Source organism: Mastigoproctus giganteus, chromosome 5, assembly GCF_048544385.1.
Source record: "Mastigoproctus giganteus isolate SK-2022 chromosome 5, ASM4854438v1, whole genome shotgun sequence".
NCBI classification, from domain to species: domain Eukaryota; kingdom Metazoa; phylum Arthropoda; class Arachnida; order Uropygi; family Thelyphonidae; genus Mastigoproctus; species Mastigoproctus giganteus.
This window is the reverse complement of record NC_143579.1, coordinates 35426274-35448011: the sequence shown is the minus strand read 5'-3', so window position 1 is coordinate 35448011 and position 21738 is coordinate 35426274. Positions and strand designations below refer to the sequence as shown.

The 21738-nt window shown below is 36.7% G+C and overlaps 1 protein-coding gene across 1 annotated transcript in view; it reads right to left on the bottom strand.

Moving 5' to 3' along the window:
* LOC150085301 (uncharacterized) overlaps positions 1–21738 on the bottom strand; it is a 200458-nt gene that overhangs the window by 85586 nt on the left and 93134 nt on the right. The window contains exon 5 of the mRNA XM_090373138.1: positions 9151–9286. Within this exon, the coding sequence (XP_090229264.1) occupies positions 9151–9286 (136 nt within the window). The remainder of the gene's footprint in view (positions 1–9150; positions 9287–21738) is intronic.

Sequence of the window (21738 nt, the reverse complement as noted above, 5' to 3'; positions counted from 1 at the left end):
CGAAATTACCAAGTGACAGTAGGTGGGCACTTGTTGACAATCAACGCGTTTTTTCTGTTTTCTTTTGTCATCTTTCTATCGAAATTTAAAATCCACCATTCAAAATAATTTTTTTAAAAAACTGTTTCTTTATAATGGGTATAGTCTTCTTCGACTGCAATTCCACTTTCATCAGAAATAACCTTTTCCAGTAAGCCATGGTGATCTTTAAATTTGTCCAGCAAACCAGAACTGGCTTGGAATATTCTATGCTCCAGAAAAGATAATACAAGGGATCCTCATTATCCAAGGATAATTTGTTCCAGAAAATTACACTTAAAACGGGGACCAAATTTTCATAATGTTTATTATTTAAATAAATCTAAATGCAACTAGGCACAATATTTTAAGATTCTATATAATATCGGCGTAGATACACCATAGACAACTCTTAAAGAAAAACTATGGTAGTAGTAGTATGAAAGGCATCATTTCATCTGTATCGCACATTGTACTCATCCTTCAGAGCGAGTTGCCCATGTATTGTTGTTGTTGGTATGAAAGTTTCACGACACAAGGGCAACTGTGGCCAATATGTGTCTGTCAGCGTCATTACGTTCATTTTAATGATTTAGGATGGATATATCAGAGTGTATTTATTATTCCTAGATGTTTAACATATATAAAGAGCTCACTTAGGTTTTCTTTGTCACCAAGTACATGAGAGAGGGTTAGAGGAGCTTGCAAGTTTGCTAATGATTGGAAGGATGTGGCTCGAACGGCTGAATATGATGGACAATCAATCAGGATATGCCTTACTGTAAGTTGTATCTGACAGACAGAGCAGAGCGGTGGATCTTCTCTTAAAAGTAAATGTTTGTGAGTGAGGAAGGTGTGTCCAACGTGCAGTCTTGTTAATATAACTTCCTCCTGTCTATTTGTTCGTGAGCTAGAACTCCACAAACATAGATCTTTTTTTATTCTGCGAAGTTTATTGCACAATTGGTCCCTCCAAAGTTGTTTCCAGATGGAAGTATATTTGGTACGAAAAACATCCCTATAATCTGTAAATTGTACAAACTGAAAGTTATCTTGTATATTAAGATCTGGATTTTTTGCGGCTTGGTCTGCATGATTATTTCCTAGAATTCCAGTATGGCTGGGAATCCAACAGATAGACACTTGTTTTCTTGCTTTATGAAAAACTCCGAGTTGTTTATTGATATGCTGAATTAAGGAATTTGAGGAATGTTTGCTGTTCTGTAAAGCTGCTACTGCACTAAGGGAGTCAGTATAGATTAGAGCAGGTAGAAGTTGATGCTGGGTAATATCATCCAGTGCTAGTTTAATAGCATATAATTCTGCTGTGAAAATACTGCAAACATGAGGCAAGGAGACAGATATAATATATTCCGGTAAAACTACTGCGGCACCTACTGAGTTGTTCGATTTTGAACCATCTGTGTAAATCTGATGACTGTTTCTATTTTCAAAACTGTGCAGTGCATGAAGCTTCTGTATAACGATTGGAGAGATCTCTTTTTTATTCCTGTTTGTAAGATGTAATATGGATAAAGGCACAGTCGGAATCCAAGGAGGTTCTGAGTTTATATCTACTGCAGAAATGTGCTGGAAATGTATTTCCCAAACTTGAGCTAAGTGTCTGAGGCGCAGTCCTACTGGTTTATTTTCATTTGGCTTGTGATCATAATTACTCGTCCATGGTGGATTGTGAATAATGGACCAATTTGGATGTGATGGCTGACTGTATATTTTTGCCGCATACATGCACAGTAGATAATCTCGTCGAAGATGCAGCGGGGATTCCAAAGCATCTGCATACAGGCTGTAGATTGGTGAAGTTCTAAATGCTCCTAGAGCTATGCGGAGTGCATTATGGTGAATGGTATCTAGGCGACGTAAGATGCTCCTTCTTGCTGAAGCATATACAGGAGATCCATAGTCAAAACAAGATCTAATCAAAGTTTTATATAATAGTAATAATGTGGACCTGTCGGCTCCCCAGGCCATTGAAGATACTGTGCGCAAGATGTTAAGTTTTAAGAGGCAACTAGTTCGAAGTCTTAGTATATGTTCCTGAAAGTTTAGTTTTCTATCTATTGTTAAGGCCAAAAAGGAGAAATTTTGAACAACAGGTAGAGCAATTTTATTTAAGTATAAGACCGGTTCAGGATGAAGACCACGCATTTTACAGAAGTGTATAACAACTGATTTTTTCTCAGATATTCTATAGCCATTATTTTGAGTCCATACTTCTATTTTGTTTATGGATAATTGCAGCTGTTGTTCAATTGTGTTCATGCTTTGTGATTGAAATGAAATGGAAAGATCATCTGCATACATATATATTTGCAATGATGGGGGTATAACCTTTGTGATATTGTTCACCCGCAGTGCAAACAGGGTTGCGCTTAATACTGAGCCCTGGGGAACCCCTTCCTGTTGTATATAGATTGTAGATAAACGGCCTTTGTATCGTACCTGAAATGTTCTGTCGGCAAGAAATTTTTCTATAAATTGTGGAAGTTGTCCTCTGTATCCTAATTGAAATAGATCTCGTAGAATTCCGAATCTCCATGTTGTGTCAAAGGCTTTTTCAAGATCTAGATTTACCATCACCATATGCTGCTTTCTTATAAATGAGTTTCTAATATTTGTTTCCACTTTGACGTGTAGGTCAAGTGTTGATCTATTTTTCCTAAATCCAAATTGGTGGGGTGATAAAACATTCTCTTTTTCCAGCAACCACGTAAGTCTATTATGCACCATTCGTTCAAGGATTTTTCCTAAGCAGCTGGTCAGTGAAATCGGGCGATAATTATATGTATAGCAAGGATCTTTTCCGGGCTTGGGAAATGCAAGGACAATTGCATGCCGCCATATGGATGGATACAGGTTGTTCAGAAAAATTCTATTATATAGTGCTAGCAGGATTTCCAGACAATCAGAGTTTAGGTGTTGTATCATAGTATAATAAATGCCATCGGGACCTGGTGCGCTATTTGGTAATTTTGTAATGGTTGTAAGTAATTCCTCTTTTAGAAATGGTAGATTATAGGAATGAGATATCTTGGTAGAGAAATTCAATTTACTCCGTTCAGCTTGCTCTTTATATTTTTGAAAGTCAGTGCTGTAGCTTGTAACTGCTGATATGGAAGCGAAAGAGTCAGCCAAAATTTCTGATATCTGGTCTGTTTGAAAAACGTCCTGCCCTTTCCAATGGAAGATGGGAGATTGTGTGATTGGATATCTTCCATTTAAAATCCGAATTTTTTTCCACACCAAACCAGGATTCGAGTTCCTAGTAAGTGAGGAAGCGAACACGATCCAAGACTTTTTCTTTGCTTTTTTCCGAATTCTCCTTGCTTCAGCTTTGGCTTTTTTATATGCAATTAAATTGGCGGTAGTTGGATATTGACAGAATCTATTCCATGCACGATTTTGTTTTGTTTTTGCTCTTGCACATTCTGCATTCCACCAAGAGTTGTACCGTGCCTGCCTTGCCTTACTTATTTGAGGTATTGTAGCTTTGGAAGCTTCTAGCAGTTGATCGTTGATATATAAGCCAGCATCATCTATTGGCAGGGTTTCTATTAATTGCTTATCCAGTTTGATTAATTGCATATATTTACTCCAATTTGCTTTTTTAAAATTCCATACTGTTCTGGTTCCTTCTGTAAGAGTTGATTGTGTCTGTATGGAACATACTATCGGAAAATGATCACTGTTGTAAGGATCATTCAACACGAACCATTCTATACTAGGATAAATTGATGGAGAACATATTGTTAAGTCTATTGCAGAGGTGATACCTGTAGACAAACTGATATAAGTGTGAGATCCGGTATTCAGTAAATTCAGTTGTTGATCATCTATGAAAGTTTCGATTATGTTACCTCTACTGTCTGTGTGAGTAGATCCCCACAAATGATGATGGGCATTCATATCTCCCATAAGGCAGTAGGGAGGTTGGAGCTGCATAGTAAGATCGTTTAATTCCGATCTGGAGAGAGGGATATTTGGTGGAAGATAAATGGACAAGATTGTGATAGACATCCCGATGGCTATTCTTATTGCTACTGCTTCTAAGTTGGTTCTTAATGTTGTTTGCTTAGCTGGTATATGAGTATTCACCAAAATTGCCACTCCTCCTTTGGCAGTTCTGTTATCATTCCTGTCTCTCCGGAAAAGTGTATAATTTTGAAATGTGGGTGAAGATTGAGGTGTTAGATGGGTCTCCTGAAGGCAAATGCAGGCCGGTTTATACTGCTGAATAATATCTTTTATTTCATCCAATTTTCCACGTAAACCACGACAGTTCCATTGTATAATAATATGTTGCATTATTTAGGTCTCGGGACGATTTGCTGAATCTGACTGCGCTTTTGAGTTTTTCCATTTATCATATTTGGGTCTATCTTTCTTCGGAAAATTAGGACGAGGCATATCAATATCTTCTGCAGGGTGTAGTTCTAGTACGTTCTCTCTCTGTTCATCAGTGTCCATTTGGTCTATGTTTGTTTGTTTCTGTTCACACAGTTTACTAGATGATGTTTGCTTTGTTTTTGAAGATGTTACTTCTGATTTCTGCTTTACAGGCATGGAAGTATCCTGCTCGTTACCGCTGGATGTTTCTTGTGAAACTGTTTTTGTCATCAATATTACTTTACTCCAGTCTATAATTTGATTTAGAGGTATTACTACTTCCGTTTGAGTGGCTATAGTTTGCTGTCGTTTCACTGCTGAAGCATAGGAACGTGAAGGTTTGGTTGCAAGTATCTGTTTTCTTGCTTCCGGATAAGACACTTTATTTTCTACTTTGTATTTTTGAATTTGCTTTCCCAATACCCACATTTCGCATGTCTTCGAAAAAGCAGGATGATTTTCGTGACAATTGGGACAGAGTGGTGTAGCGGATGTGCAGTTTGCTTGATTGTGGTCTTTTGATCCACAGAGTGGACAGATGGGATCACTGCGACATGTCGCCTGAGAGTGTCCGTATCGCTGACAGTTGTAACACCTTATTGGATTTGGTATATATGGTCGGATTTTGCAATTTAGATATCCTGCTTTAACTGAATGGGGAAGAGAAGGATTGTTAAATGTGAGAATTACTGATCGGGTTGGAATGAGAATTCCGTCTTTCTTCATCATTATCCTTCTAACATGTATCACTTGTTGTTCTGTTAGCTCACTCAGTAGTTCTTCCTCTGAAACAGTCAAAAGGTCCCATTCGGTAATAACACCTTTCGATGTATTCAGGGAATTATGTGGGGTAATTTCAACTGGTAGTCCTGCAAAAGTTTTCATTTGCAGCAATTTTTCCGATTGATGACTTAATGAGGTTTCTACTAAGAGATCATCTGATTGTAATCGTTTTATCATTTTTGGTGATCCAACCATGGACTCTATAGTCTTCTGAACTAAGAAAGGGGATAATTTCCCAACGGGTTGTGATGATAACGAATGTATCACCAAAAAAAAAAGGGACAGTAGGCTGAGAGCTGTTTATTTTCATTCTCTTAGCCTGAGACATGTTCAGCTGTAAGTTGTCACATTTATTGGAGTTAACTTTCTCCAATCTTGTGTTATTAGTTTTTTGGTCCATTTTCAACTCCTTTTAGTCCTGGGTGATGTCTTTTCACCCAGGTCCAGCCCCGCCACGGGGAGGCAGGAGTAGTGCCACCAAGTGACCAAGCGAGTAAAATAGAAGGTTAGTACACAGAAAAATTAAGAAAGGTTACTTTCCTTTCTGAAACTTCTTCCTTATACTTTAAGAAAGAGAACTTTTATTATATATTTGAATAACGAAAGAAAAAACGTGTGAACTCAAAGTGAAAAGCTTATCTCTCTAATACAATCGCAATAGAATTCGCAGGGAAGATCGCAGGGAAAATCTTGGCCTCAAGATTTGCTTGGCACCCGGGGCCCCATGTATTGTACTACCTTGAATAAGTACGCTTCACTAATAGAGAAGACTATTGTTACTTGTTCTCGGTGGGCACCAGCACTGTTTAAAATCTAGCTGGCTTTTCATCAGCTGAGAAAAGACAACTAGCTTTGAAACGATGCAGTCTGGGTGATGGTGCCCACCGAGAATAAGTAACAATAGTCTTCTCTATTAGTAAAGTGTTACTTATTCAAGGTAGTGCAATATATTGGCAACTCATTGTGAAGGATGAGCACAATATGAGATACAGATGAAATTATGCCTTTCACACAACTATTGTAGTTTTTCTTTAAGAGAGTTCTATGGTGTATTATATATATACTATATACTATTATATACTACCAATATTATATACTATTGTTAATTATGTACTTGTACATAGCAAAAAAATGGATGAAGGAACTGAAAAATGAGAAAATTATTTTATTAGACATTTTTTATTATAATATGTTGCACAATGTAAGGTTAAGTAAAGTTTATTGAAGTTACTATTTTTCAAATGTGCGAATAAAGAATGAATCCAGAGTTGTTCATGTTTTTTTTTTTTTTTTTTTTTGCCATATCTTTTCAGATAAAATTGTGTCATAGCATTTAGCTATGTCTTTAACTTTGTGCTTAACTTTTGTTGCACGGTCATGAAGAAGATTGTTCTTACAAAAAATATTCAAGTGCTTAGTCAATTTTCTCAAGGGAAAAAGCTTTAATTCTTTAATTTTCAAATCCTCATAACTGTGGTGACTCCTTGTACTCCATAGCATTTTCTTTTATTAATGTCCCTGATATTGGCGTGTTTTGGTCTCAAATCAACTTCATACAGGCATAATTTCACAAGCTTCCAACTGGGTCCCGTTTCCTCCAACAGTTTTAAAATTGAAACATAGTTTTTCAGAATTGTTAACACACTACTGGCAGGAATACCAAAATTTAAAGCAATTTCTTTCTTTCTTTTTTTTTTTTTTTTTACACCCCAGTCTACACTATTAAGCACTTTCACTTTTTCACACTACACTCAAGGATTTCCTCTTAGACACTGCAATGTTACTTGCACAGCAACTAAACAAAAGTGATTTAGGGACCATTTGTACTTACCATGTAAAAGAGACAGATAAAATTTAGTGAGTGTGGATGACTCATTTTTTCAAAACGATAGATGAATTTCAGGGACAAAGGAAAATCACACTCCTAATTCTCTAATAGGATGCTTACGGCAGAAAACAAGTTGATAAGACCCAATGTCAATGTCGGGAATATGCCTTAATCTTTGCCAATGACTGTGGACACATATAGCAGTTGACTAGTGCGACTTCTTGATGCGGTAGTGTATAGGTTTTACTACTACTTTTTAGCCATTGCTGACACACACTGCTGGGCAAAGGCCTCTCCCAAAACCTTCCATCTTTTTCTATCCTCTGCTGTGCTTGGCCAGTTTTCTCCTGCAGGGTTTTATGTGCACACTAAATTGTAAAATGTTTTAGTTTTTAATTCATGGAATTAATTCCTTTAGCTCTTAAAAGCTAAAGGGATTAATTCTTAATCATTTTAGCCCTTAATTCGTGCTTTCTACAGCATCAGCTCTATTGCCTAAAGGCTAGAGGTGCGAACAATGTGTACCCGGGTCTCGAAATCAGTTTGTTAGATGGAAATTTTCTTTAAATTCTATCCACTCCACAAACACTGACCAACCTAGCCCATTTTGAGCTGACAATCTTCTGTTGCAGTAATGAATACTCAAAGCTTTAAATTACAGTTTTCACAATATTTAAGTTTTATTTAAAGCTTTGCATTATTGAAAAAAAAAAAAAAAAAAAAAAAAAAAAACGGCAATATTCATAACAATCACAGAAAAATAAAATAAATCCGATAGGTTTATTTTATTTTTCTGTGAATATTACATAACATATGCAGCTTGGGTGTCAGATATATATTATTGATAAAAATATTGCAGCTTTGATTGATAAAAATATTTGACTTGAACATCAAATAATTTAATTTAAAAATACATAGGAATTAAATAAAAGAAACAATACTACTACTGTGAGCACAATGTATGGTTGAAAAGAACTGTCAGTTTCAGGAAGGAAAATTTTTTCAAAATTTACATTAAACTTTTTAAATTGATTTTTTACATTAAACTTTTTAAATTGATTTTTTACATTAATCTTTTATTTGTTTTAATTTCTGGTGAGTATCATATGGAAATGTTCTACGGATCATATTGAGGTAAATTTCTCTTATTCTTCTACAAATATTGATATCAACATAGAATATATTGAGCATCATAGCTCTGTTATATACTATCAACTATCATTCACTGTACTTTTCTATTATCAAGATTTCTATTCTTACTTTGGCTACTCTGAATGCCTTTATTTTAGTCAGAAAAATAACCTACATGTAAAAAAGGTGATGAACTTAATGTTTTTACAAGAAAATAAAGAGCCTGTTTAAAAACAAACAAACAAACATCTCAGATGTGTTTTTAATTGCAATTTTTGGTAATGCTTCCTGCTTATTATTTATTTTCTCTTCAAGGACTTGCAATTTGTCTATGATTTTTTGTATGCTAAACATTGTATTAATAATCAATAAAGATATTATTTAGAAATTATAGAAATCTTATAATACCATGAGTATTAGAACTAAAATATGGACTAGCAAGCGTTTAAAAAACGGTGATTAAATCATTTAGGTGGGGAGGTAAAGTAAAGGGATTAAGGAGATTGTTAAGGTTAATTTAACGGAATTTTAAAATGGGCCCCAAGGAAGTAGAAGCGCACATCTCCAATCCTAGGTTGTCATTAAAGAAAAAAGAAATCATTAAGAGTGAATTAAAATGGATAATATAGTATGATAATTATCCATTTTAATTCACTCTTAATGATTTCTTTTTTCTTTAATGACAACCTAGGATTGGAGATGTGCGCTTCTACTTCCTTGGGGCCCATTTTAAAATTCCGTTAAATTAACCTTAACAATCTCCTTAATCCCTTTACTTTACCTCCCCACCTAAATGATTTAATCACCATTCTTTTTTAAAAAACTATTGCAGATTTATTCAAAGGTGAGTACCGTTTTTTAAGCACTTGCTATTCCATATTTTAGATATTATTTAAAAATAAATACACAATTCCAGTCAGCTTATTAAATGTTATTAATGAATTATAATATATTGAATTATAACTATCATTTAAACAACCCACCACTATTTTTAGAACTGGATACCAACTGGTGAGCTCTAGCCTTTTCAACTTGTCTTAATTCTCTGCCCAATTCCTTTTCCCTTCTCCTCCTTTCAAATCTCTGTTTTTCTTTTTCTTGCAAATGCTTTGCTAGCTTCTGTAATAATCAAAACATTTGTTTTTGTCTGATAACCTAAAGTTGGGTTTAAATATTATAGTGTACTTTTTTAAACTATAAAATTAATATATTTTTTGTGATTTTCAATTTTTGTTTTTTTTTAACTTCATAAAAAATAAAATAACTGATTTAATTTGATACTATGCATATGTGTACAATACAAGGATTTTTCAACTTTCAGGGGCAATTAGTTAGTTTAGTCTGGTGTGGGATTTCTGCTGCAAGTGAATGAATTTTTGAAATCAGAGAATCCATGGGCAAAGAAACTACCTGCTCATATTTTGTAAAAATGGGTGCATTCAGAGTAGGGGTGTCTTTGAAATGAAACTGGGTTGAGCATCAACCCATAGGCTGCCAATCCTTGTTTTAGCTGTTCACCTTAAGTAAGAGTTTGAGATTTTTGTAAATAATATTAATATATAAGCTAGTAATAATTAGAATACAGTATATGCAAAAAGAGCATATAACAAAAAAATTAAAAACTGTTTTACAAAATAAAAAAAAAAAAAAAAGTTTCAAAACAATGGAAAATTACAGACATGATCTTATAAGAATAACAGCATTTTTAGCCATGCATTAATATGAAAGGTAGAAGCATGGTGTTTGCTTCTTTATCATTTGTAGATTAAAGCTTAATTCTTATGGCCTATTAATTTTTTATTTATTTTTGCCATCAACACAAAACTTCAAAATCCTTTTTAAATATATTAGTACATATTCTGGGGTATAAGTCAAATTCTGTTTTCTGCCTTAAAAATCCATGCTTAATCACTTTGCCATATGGCTTTTTTTTTTTTTTTTTAGTCATCTTCCACATCTTGCACAGTGGTGTATTACAATAAAATCTGCATTAAGAATCACTATCTATTTTTTTAATTTAATTATTTCTGCTCTTTTAAAAATTTACATTTTATTATACTGCACAATAAACTGCAAAGAAAGTGCTAAGCATATATGGTATCACCTCTATTCAAGTGATAAGATGAAAACATAACATCATTATTACTGATGCTATGTGTGTACATGGGAAGCTTTGATTATGTAACCGAGCTGTACCTTGTTGCCTGTTAAGCAGTGTACTGCATACTGATTTCTCTGTAAATAATGCCTCAATATCGAAGCATGTTTGCTATAAGAAATCAACAATCTTAAAAGTTTACCTTTCAAGAACTCGAAAAATAAATCCAAAAACATAACTCTTAATTCAATGGACTGTTTTAGTATGACGAAGAACAAATTTTTGGGTTTGAAAAGTGAATAATAATGTATATTGTTGTAAAAAATAAGAAATACATTGGTACTAATTCATGTCCTTCTAACCTTAAGCACATGTCTTTAAGCTTAGAATCCCATACTCAGCAAATAAATAGATCTAAAATTTTAGATGATTTTTAGTGCTTCAAAGGATTATTTATACGGTGGAATTATGGCAAGGTATTTAAGGTATTCTTGTTTTTTGAGGTGGTCTCCAGGGTTTCCCTATGTGCCACAGTAGCATCTGAAAGGCAACATGCCAAAGCCAGCAAGCTTGAATAATGTTGGTATGTTATATTGAATGTTGAGTGCTGGCACCTGGCAACTTTGCAGCCAGAGGGCAGTGAAGACCTGGTGCGCTGCCCTCTGACTCCCATCCCATGCCATGTGGAGGCGTGCCAGGGACCACCAACAAGTAAAGACTCTTAGTGGGATAACAAGAAAACTTATCCCAATAAATAAGGAAAAATGAAAAGGAAGGAACATAGCGTGAGAAGTAGGGGTAAGGAAATGGATGGGAAAGAGAAAGAAAGTAAGGGGATGAAAGAAATAGGCATCCCCAGAAGAGGAAGAAAGGAAGAGATTAAAGAGTAAAGAATATAAGACACTAGTGGACAAAGCTTACACAGTTCTGTAAGGCAACAGGAATTATGGTAAGTTAAAAATCTATGAACCCTGGCTATTAGACTGCACCACAATCATTTCTAATTGCTTAATGTTTGATCCTGAGCAGTTGCATATGATCCTTGCACATGAGCAGTTGCTTTATAAGTTGGAACAGGTTGGAATCACTGGGAAAATCCTTAGATGGATGGCTTCAGGACAGGAGGCAAAGGGTGGTGATAAATGGCTATTCCTCAAATTGGGTTGATGTAAGAAGTGGGGTTCCCCAAGGATCAGTAGTAGGACCACTGTTGTTTTTAATTTTCATAAACGACATCGATGAAGGGATAGAGGGCGTGATGTCTAAATTTGCAGATGATGTTAAAATTGGTAGAGTAGTTAATGATCACTATCAAGCTGAGCTTCTTCAGAGAGACCTAGATAGACTTCAGGAATGGTCAGAAAAATGGCAGTTATGATTTAATCCAACAAAGTGTAAGGTATTACACCTGGGAAACAGTAATCCCAAAATAACTTATTCACTTGGTTTAGTTCAACTAAACCCAGTACTGGAGGAAAGGGACTTGGGTGTTACGATACAGTCAGACATGAAATTCTCTGAGCATTGTAAACAGGTTGCAAGGAAGGCCCATGGTGATCATCCTATCAATGATCTATCGAACTTTTGCAAGTAGAAATAGGGACGTGATAATCCCATTACATAAGGCTTTTGTTAGACCACACTTGCAATACTGTGTTCAAGTATGGAGACCGCACCTAAAGAAAGACAGAGCTTCTTGAAAGGGTGCAAAGGCGGGTAACTTGCCTGGTGAGATCGGCAAAAGGGTGTCCTTATGAAGTAAGACTTCGAATATGTGGGTTGCAGAGTTTGGAAACTAGACACCCTAGAGGAGATTTGATTGAGGTGTTTAAGGCTCTGAGAGGCATCAGTAAAATGAATGAGGACGAAATTTTCAAGATTATAAATTATGCTAGAACTAGGGGACATAAATTCAAGTTATGGGGGGAAACGTTTAGATTGGACTGCAGGAAGTTTTATTTTAGCCAGCGAGTTATAAATTACTCGAATAAGTTGCCTACGTGGGTGGTAGAGGCTGACAGTTTGGGGAAATTCAAAGGTCATCTGTCTTATAGTACCTTTGGGTGAGGGAAGCACATAGGATGATAGGTATAATTTCCTTTTCTTTTATTAATTATTATCATTATTTATTTATTATTATTTTTTTATCATTGTTTTATTCAGTTTTTTTTTTTTTTTTGGCTGGTGCAGCATAAGCCATAGGCTTTCTTGCACCACGCGGCCATTACTAATACTAAGTAAGGGTAAGGGAATGGATGGGAAAGAGAAGGAAAGTAAGGGGATGAAAGAAATAGGCATCCCCAGAAGAGGAAGAGATTAAAGAGTAAAGAATATAAGACACTAGTGGACAAAGCTTACACAGTTCGGTAAGGAAACAAGAATTATGGTAAGTTAAAAATCTATGAACCCTGGCTATTAGACTGCACCACAATCATATCTAATTGCTTAATGTTTGATCCCCACTGAAATGTCGTAAGTCGTCGACAGAAAACTTGTCATTAAATATATTTTCTATTGACAATTCCTTGAAATTTTGTCATTAGACCAAGTACATATTGAAGAAAGAAGTTATAACAATTTGGATAAAAAAAAAAAATCTGCTATTAGTATGCATTTTTTAAAATTTTATGCAGAATATAATATGGACAAAAAAACAGGGTTGATCAATAAAATGTTACCAAGAAGGAAAAATTTTGCAATTGTATGTATGTATGTATGTATGTATGTATCATTCCATGGCCTCCACAGCTGAGTGGTCAGGAGCGGGAGTGCAGTAGCACATGCTCCTTGAGTAGACCGAGGTTCAAGCCCCTGACACTAAATACGGTTGAACTGTCAACCCGCACTGGACCAGCGTGGCAGATTATGGTCCATTTCCCTCAACATGAATTGTTGAGGAGGCTTCCATCCTGCAGTGGATTGATAACGGCTGCAGTTTACATTTTTTTTCTTTTTTATGTATCATGCCATACAATTAATATATGATTCTATCTGCTCTTCTGTTTTTAGTGCACACAAACAATCTCTTTAGTATTAGCAGTGGCAAATGATGCAAGAAAGCAAGCTTATACAGAACAAGCCCAAAAAAAAAAAAAATTCCCATTTCACTTTTCCATTCCTGCCAATAGTTTATCTAGTTCATCCTTGAATTAATTTCAGCTATCCACTTCCACAAGAACAACTGGAAGTTTGTTCTAACACTCAACCACCTGCTGGCTAAAGGCAAGAGGAAGAATCCTATCAGCATGACCTTACTCAATCCATTCAAAGCTTTAAACACCTCAATCAGATCACCTCATAGGTGCCTAGTCTCCAGATGCTGCAATTTGCAGAACTGAAGCCTTTTGTGGTAGAGCACCCCCTTTATTCCCCTCACCAATCTTGTTGCCCTTCTTTGTATCCATTAAAGCAGCTGTACATCCTTCCTAAAATGAGGCTTCCAGACCTCTATGCACTATTCAATATGTGGCCAGACCATTACCTTATACAATGGGATAATCATCTCCTTATCCACGCTAGTAAAATTTATGTATATTGTAGGGTTTGCTTTGTTTTTATATATATATATATATATATATATATATATATAAATTTGCTCTGCTCTCCTACTGTTATTTTAAGATTAACTTTATGTACATGTACTTGGGCCTCTGACTACTTACAGGATCTGGTATCTAAATCTTAACTAGAGTAGAGTGATACAACATGACATTAGGCACATACATTTTCAATAAGGTTCAAGAAACCAAACAAACAAAACAAAATAGTTACATAGGCACTTGTGTTGAGTTAATTTTCCTTATTATAACTTACAGCTTACACGAGAAATAATCCAAACAAACAGTACTGTTACTTCCATATCACTAACATATCTTTCTATACATTAAAATAATTTTCCTCCTAATGATATTTATTCAGCCAATGGGAGAAGAGAGATGCAGGTTACGTGGTAATACGTAACAAATACAAAAATACATAACAGAAGCTTGTTTTACTGTGGTAAGACAAATTTCCGTTTAAATGTGGTCATGCGCTGTTTATCTAAAATGACCAAGCAGTACCATTCTTGATTTCCATATGTAACATTCATTTAAATAAACTAAATGCAACAAGGCATAATATTTTAAGAGTTTAAGATTCTATATCTATATAATATCTGTGTAGATACACCATAAGAGAACTCTTAAAGAAAAACTACGACTGTAGAGTAAAAGGCACCCACCAATGGAAAGCCAACTAGCTTTGAAACGGTACTATGTGGGTGGTGGGGCCCACCAAGAATAAGTGGCAATAGCCTTCTCTATTAGGGAAGCATTACTTATTCGAGGTAGTGCAATACACGGTAACTTGTTGTGAAGGATGAGCACAATATGAGATACAGATGAAATTATGCCTTTCATACTACGATCATAGTTTTTCTTTAAGAGTTGTCTATGATGGATCTACACCGATATTATATAGATATAGTAACGCATTTATGTATTCACAGCTGAGGAAGAAACACAGTCGAAAGCTTCTGTAAGTATTTTATTTTATCAAATGAAGAAAGCAAAGCAAGCAAGGGACAAAGCCCCCCATTACAAAAATTTTCCTTACAATATTGTCTCATACAGTATTAAAGTGATAATAATCTTCAATTACAATTTACCTTAAGCATTCCTGGTTTGTAATCCCAGAGTGCCTCTTTTTAATTGGAGTTCTAAAATTCTTATTTATTTTTGCTCCACAGGGCCAAGATTTTGGGGGACTAAACACAAACAAAATCCTACTTACAGGTTTTCACCAGGTTGAGTCAGCTTATTCAAAAAAGACGAGCCCTCCATTTCTTGACTCGATTTCAGGGGCCCTTTCTCGTTTTCAGCTTCCTCAGCCTTTCTCTAGATCTCAAACTCGGCACATGTACTTCAATCCTTATTGTAACCTGGAGCATCTATGAATCACTGCTCATTGAAATCCATTCCCAATTTTTCTATTCTGCTCTACACGATTCACTGCTAACCTATATACCATCCTGAACCCTTTCCAGAACCTCTCAAGTCCAATCTACGTACCGTCGCTACTACTTCACCTAAAACCACACACTTCTCAACAATCACACACCAAAATCACACAAGGTCTCTCTCTCTCTCTTTCCTGCCTCTCTCAACTCCTTTTATATAGGTCCTTGAGGTTGTCACAGATATTCTCTCAGATATGCCAGACAAGCTGTACTTGCTAGCTGGGAGTCTAAAAAACGCTGATGGAACTGATATTCGGGTGAAACTCAGTTCAAGTGGACCCAATTTCAGCTAAGTCCGGATGGTCTGTGACAGCCAAATCTTCTGCTTGGACCTTCACGATGGTGGGACTATTAGTAATTCTGGGTATAACCTCCATGTTCAAGCACATGGTGGGTGACCACCCAGGTGTGAACAGGGGTCGAGGTGTGGTGCCCACACCACAGAGGAATACCACCCCTCTGTGTTACCAGGCAGTACTAGATGGTAGATGACTCTCATCAACCAGGGCAATACCACCACTTTGCTTATTGGAGGCGTGAAGTGGTGGAACCCATGCTTAGTCACCAGAGCTAAGTTCCAGTCAACCCTTGCCCATCTCTTCCATCATGCAGCATGATTGATGACTTCTGATGTTATAATGAACATCCTGGCGAGATCCAATCTTCCTTACATTTCAAGGAAGATTGGATCTCGAACACCAGACCGAACCTATTGGTAACTCTCTAGGAGGCTTCCAGATCAGCTATTGTATAATCTTGCTACCTCTACTCTGCCAGATGGTGACTGGAGAGGGTCCGAGTAGTGTGTATGCAGGGGGGCATTGTCAAGGTCACGTTATGTCAAGGATTTGGGTATATTATTACCACGTGTACAGCATATCCAAAAATTTCATTACTTCATACAGCATGTCCCACCCACTTTTTCTTACTATTGAATACACCATGAATTGTCAAAGTAATAGAGTAAATTTATCTGCGAAAAGATATAAATCTCCCTAACACTTCCTAATTCATTTTACAAATATACTTGGTCTCAATTCTAATCTCAACGATGTCCATTTCCACTTGCAATCTGCCAAACCCCATGTACTTTTTCTGACAGAATCTCAGTTATCAGTTGATTTAACTACTCCTCATCTCAGTTGCCCAAATTATTCGCTGTATGATTCCTTTCGCCTCAAAGGTGGTACTTGTGCATATGTCCATTCCGATATTCCCTCTCACAGACTCCGTAATTTGGAATCTCCTCTTTTCGATCTTCTATGGCCTAAAATCTCTCTACCTCATTGTGTCAAATTCATCTGTTGTCTCTACCGTTTCTCCCAACTCCACTAATCACTTGGAACTCTTTGACTTCCTCTCTTTGCAACTTGACTTTCTCCAGTCCAACTTTCCTAACAGTGAGGTAATTTTCCTTGGTGATTTTAATGTTCACAACTCCAGCTGGCTTCCCTTTTCTAGTCACACTGACCCAGCTGGTCGAGATGCTGAGGTTTTTGCAATTACTAATGACCTTGCACAGATTGTTCATTTACCTACAAGAATACCAGACAATCCTAACCATTGCAGCCAACACGCTTGATCTTTTTTTTACAAACAACCCTTCTAAGTACATGGTCGAAGTGAGAGGTCCTTTAGGCAGCTCAGATCACAACTTGGTGATTGTCTCTTCTCCAATGGAGCCTTTATCTCATGGCTATTCCCAACTTTGCATTGTTTGGCATTACAAGAACGAAAAATGGGTTTACCTGCAAGATTTCTTTTCTTCTTTTCCTTGGACAGATTACTGTTTCAAAATTTCTGATATCAACGTTTGCTCAGATCGTGTCAGTGAAATTATTCTTGCAGTAATTGAATCCTTTATCCCACACTCCACTTTAAAATCTCATCCTTTATCTAAATCTTGGTTTTACAATAAATGTGCTAAGGCTGTTCTAGAGAAGAACGTTGCATATCATAATTGGCTTGTTTCTAATTCTTCAGTTTCATTTTCTGCCTACACCAAAGCTCGCAACAATTGTAAAGCAGTTATTAATCAGTCCAAACTAGAGTTTGAACAGGCTAAGAGTAGAAAACTTGCTTCTTGCTCTAATGGTAGCCGAGCATTCTGGTCTCTTGCCAAAGCTATTGGTCACAACTTTTGCCCATCTCTGCTACCACCTCTGTCCAAACCAGATGGTTCTGTTGTCACTTCAGCCAAGGATAAAGCTGACTTGCTAGCATCCCATTTTTCTTCCAACTCGTGTTTTAATGATCTTGGTAAAACACCTCCCACCATTCCCAACACGCTCCATTCAATGCCCTCTGTGATCTTCCGTCAAAAGGATGTCAGAAGGATTTTGACGAATCTTGATGCTAAGAAAGCTCCAGGTTCAGATGGTATTTCTTCACTTGTTCTTAAAATCTGTGCTCTTGAACTTACACCTGTTCTTCGCCGCCTGTTTTTCACTTTCTTATTCCAAAGGTGTTTTTCCTTCTGCTCGGAAATTTGCTCATATCCAGCCAATTCCTAAAAAGGATGACAAATCCCTCCCATCCAATTATCGTACCACTGCAATTATTTCTACTCTTTCTAAAGTAATGGAGAAATCAATAAACTGCCAACTCTTAAAGTACCTAGAAACCTTCCATCTGATCAACAATCACCAGTATGAATTCTGTCAGTGTCGATCCCCTGGCGATATTCTGGCTAATGTTACCCATTTATGGACTAATTCAATGGAAAATTTTGGTGAAACCCAAGCAGTTGCTCTTGATATCTGAAAGGCTTTCGATCGTGTTTGGCATATAGGTCTTCTAAACAAGCTTCCACCGGTTTTTCAACTGTTTTTTGTAATTGGTTATCCAGTTTTCTCTCTGAACACTCACTGAGGGTGATGGTAGATGGCTCTCTGTCTTCTAACTTCTCCACTAATGCCGGTGTCCCCAAAAGGTTCAGTTCTTTCCCCCACTCTTTTCCTCTTGTATATTAATGAGCTTCTTCCATTGACTCGAAATCCTATCCATAGTTTTGCCGATGATAGCACATTGCATTCCACTTTCCATTTTGAGAAACCTTGTCCTGCTCAATCAGCTTCAACTTCTCGAAAATCTGCTACCAATTCCTTAAATGCAGATCTTTAGGTAATTCTCCAGTGGGGCAAAGACAACTTAGTTGATTTCAATCCTTCTAAAACTCAGTCTTGTCTTATATCTTGCAAAAAGGATTCTTCTGTTCCTATGTTTATCTTTGGTGACACTCTGATTTCCAGGTAAAATGATATAACTTTTTTGGGGATTACCATCACTTGTAATCTCTCTTGGCACAAGCACATTACAAATATTGCTTCCTCTGCATCTAAAAAACTTGGTTTTCTTTTTTGCTGTCGTTACTTTTCTTCCAAACAGCTGCTCACTCTGTATACATCGCACATCTGCCTTATCATGGAATATTGTTCCCACATCTGGGGTGGTGCCCCCAAAACCTCTCTCAGGCTTCTTGATTCCATTCAGAAGAGGGCAGTTAGGTTAATTAATGATTCATCTCTAACAGAGTCTCTCCACTCGCTGTCTCATAGACATACTGTTTCTGCTGCATGCCTCTTCTACAGATACATCCATGGGCACTGTTCTTCTGAATTGGCTTCTATAATTCCTGCTCTCTCTTTCGAAACAGTCCGAACACGTGTCGCCACCAGCCTGTCCAACTTCAAACTCACAGAACCAACTTTTCATCTTCCTCGTTTATTCATTCAACTACCGTTTTCTGGAACAACCTTCCTTCTAGTTTGGACTGATTAATAACTGCTGTACAATTGTTGCGAGCTTTGGTGTAGGCAGAAAATGAAACTGAATAATTAGAAACAAGCCAATCACGATATGCAACGTTCTTCTCTTGAACAGCCTTAGCACATTTATTGTAAAAACCAAGGTTTAGATAAAGGACGAGATTTTAAAGTGGAGTGTGGGATAAAGGATTCCATTACTGCAAGAATAATTTCACTGACACGATCTGAGCAAACGTTGATATCAGAAGTTTTGAAACAGTAATCCGACCAAGGAAAAGAAGAAAAGAAGTCTCGGAGGTCATCCCACCCGAGGCTGTACCCTCGAAATGTAAGGAATATTGGATCTCACCACGATGTTCATCATAATCTGAAAAGTCATCAATCATACTGCATGATGGAAGTGATGGGGAAGGGTTGACCGGAACTTAGCTCTAGAGACTAAACATGGGTTCCACCACTTCAAGCCTCCAATAAGAAGAGTGGTGGTATTGCACTGGTTGATGAGAGTCATCTACCACCTAGTACTGCCTGGTACTAGGTGGTAGATGACTTTTTTTTCTTTTAAATGCTTTCATAGTAAGTTAAAGCTTACAATATCATTCACAAAATCCCATGAGCTGTCCTGGCAACCTGTCTGCACTGCTCAGAGATCTTCATATCTCACTGCACAATTACTTCCAAGCCTTTTTCATTTTCCACTATGAGTGCACGCAGTTCATACATAACTCTGGGATTACTGCTGCCCATATGCAGTTTTTGCATTTGTCAATGTTAAACTTCAACTGCCATTTCTCAGCCCATCTGCCTAATTTTTCTAGCTCCTGATATGCCTTCAGCAATATCATTAATAAATATAGAAAACAACAATGGGTCCACCACCATAACCTGGGGTATTCCACTAATAACATTAGTCCACAAAGAGCAATGTCCACTGATAATCACTCTGTCTTCTATCACTCAACCATCCTTTTATCCATAGAAGTAATGGCCCTTAAAGCCACACTACTCCAATTTGTACAGCAGTTTTTTATGTGCAACAGTATCAAAAGCTTTCCTGAAATCCAGGTATATAATATCATAATTATTTTTTGCATCCAATTTCTTTATGACTGCATTGCAGTATCCAATCAAACTGATCAGACAAGATTTCCCCTTTAGCAAGCCCATGCAGTGTCTGGAGTATAACTGCAGTCCTGTCTAGATATAATGTTGAATCCATCATTCATCTGAACATATTTTGTGGTATATCAAAGGTAACTTGGGATATTCATTCCTTAAGGTCAACAAGACTTTGAGCCTTTGTGGCATAAACATAATCCTTAATCAATTCTCACAACCAAAAGTTACTGGGAGTCATGTTGGGAGATCTTTCAAGATGTTGTAAGGACCACACACTACCAATCTATTAGTGAATGAAAGTAGCATCCTAAAACCTCTGAACAGTTGTGGAGTAGCGTAGTTGTATGCCCTATTATTGAAAGCAACCACTAGATTATATGCTCAGTAGCAAATCGACAGTGACATAATCCTTCAAAAATTGAAGATATTGTGCTGCATTCACTGTCACACACTAAAAAAAAAAAAAAAAAAAAAAAATGGGGCCAATTACATCTAATTATGAAACACCACACCAAATATTTACCTTAGGTGAATCTCATTCATGTTCTCACAGATCTTGGAGTTTCCCATATCCTAAACAACATAGTTGTGCTTAATTAACTTTCTTGCTACGAAATGAAGCTTTTGGGGGAGGGGGGACAGAAACAGAAGGATTTAGGCATGACTTCTTCTTCAAGAGGAGTGTTTCCATTTACAATGGGTTTCCTCAGCCTACAAGTCATTTCTTGTTAGGAATTTTTTCCCGCCATAAAGTGCGGTTCAAGGTGTGTCGGTCGGTTAAGCCTTGGGCTGTCATGCACTCCCGTACTCCATCCATCCATGTCCTCCTAGGTCTTCCTCTTCTCCTTCTTCCAGGATAGCCTTTGGATATCTGTTTTCTTGCATCCGTTTTACATGTCCATACCATGTTAGATGCTTTTCTTTGATGGTGTCAATAATAGTCTTTTTCACTTCCATTTTTTCCCTTATATCTTCATTCCGTTTTCTGTCTCTTCTAGAAGTTCCTGCTGAGCGTCTCCAAAAATCCATTTCTGTGGAGAGCAATTTGTTTTCCGCTTGCCTATTCAATGTCCAGGTTTCCGCTCCATACAATAGAAGACTTTGTACAATCGTTTGAAATATAAGTTTCTTTGTTTTATTAAGGATATTTTTGCTCCACAGAACAGAGTTTAACATGCCGATAGCCTTTCTGCCGCCTGTAATTCTCTTATTGATCTCTGCTTTGGATGATCCATCACTTTGTAAGATTGATCCCAAATATTTAAATTTATCGACTTGTTTGATTTTAAAACCTGCAATATTTAGAACGTGTCCTGGCCCTGAAGACAATATTTCAGTCTTGCTAAAATTGATTTTTAGACCCCATTGTTTATATTCCTCAAACAATTGACAACATGCATACTTTGCATCTTCTAAGTCTTGTGCTATCATCACCTGATCATCTGCAAAAAGCAAATTGTGAATATAGGTGTTCTTATTAATCGGCAATCCCATTTTATTACATTTTTTTGACCAGGATCTTAGGCAGATGTAGATATAAATTTTGAAAAGTGTTCCGTGACATGCAACAACCTTGTAATAAGCCTTT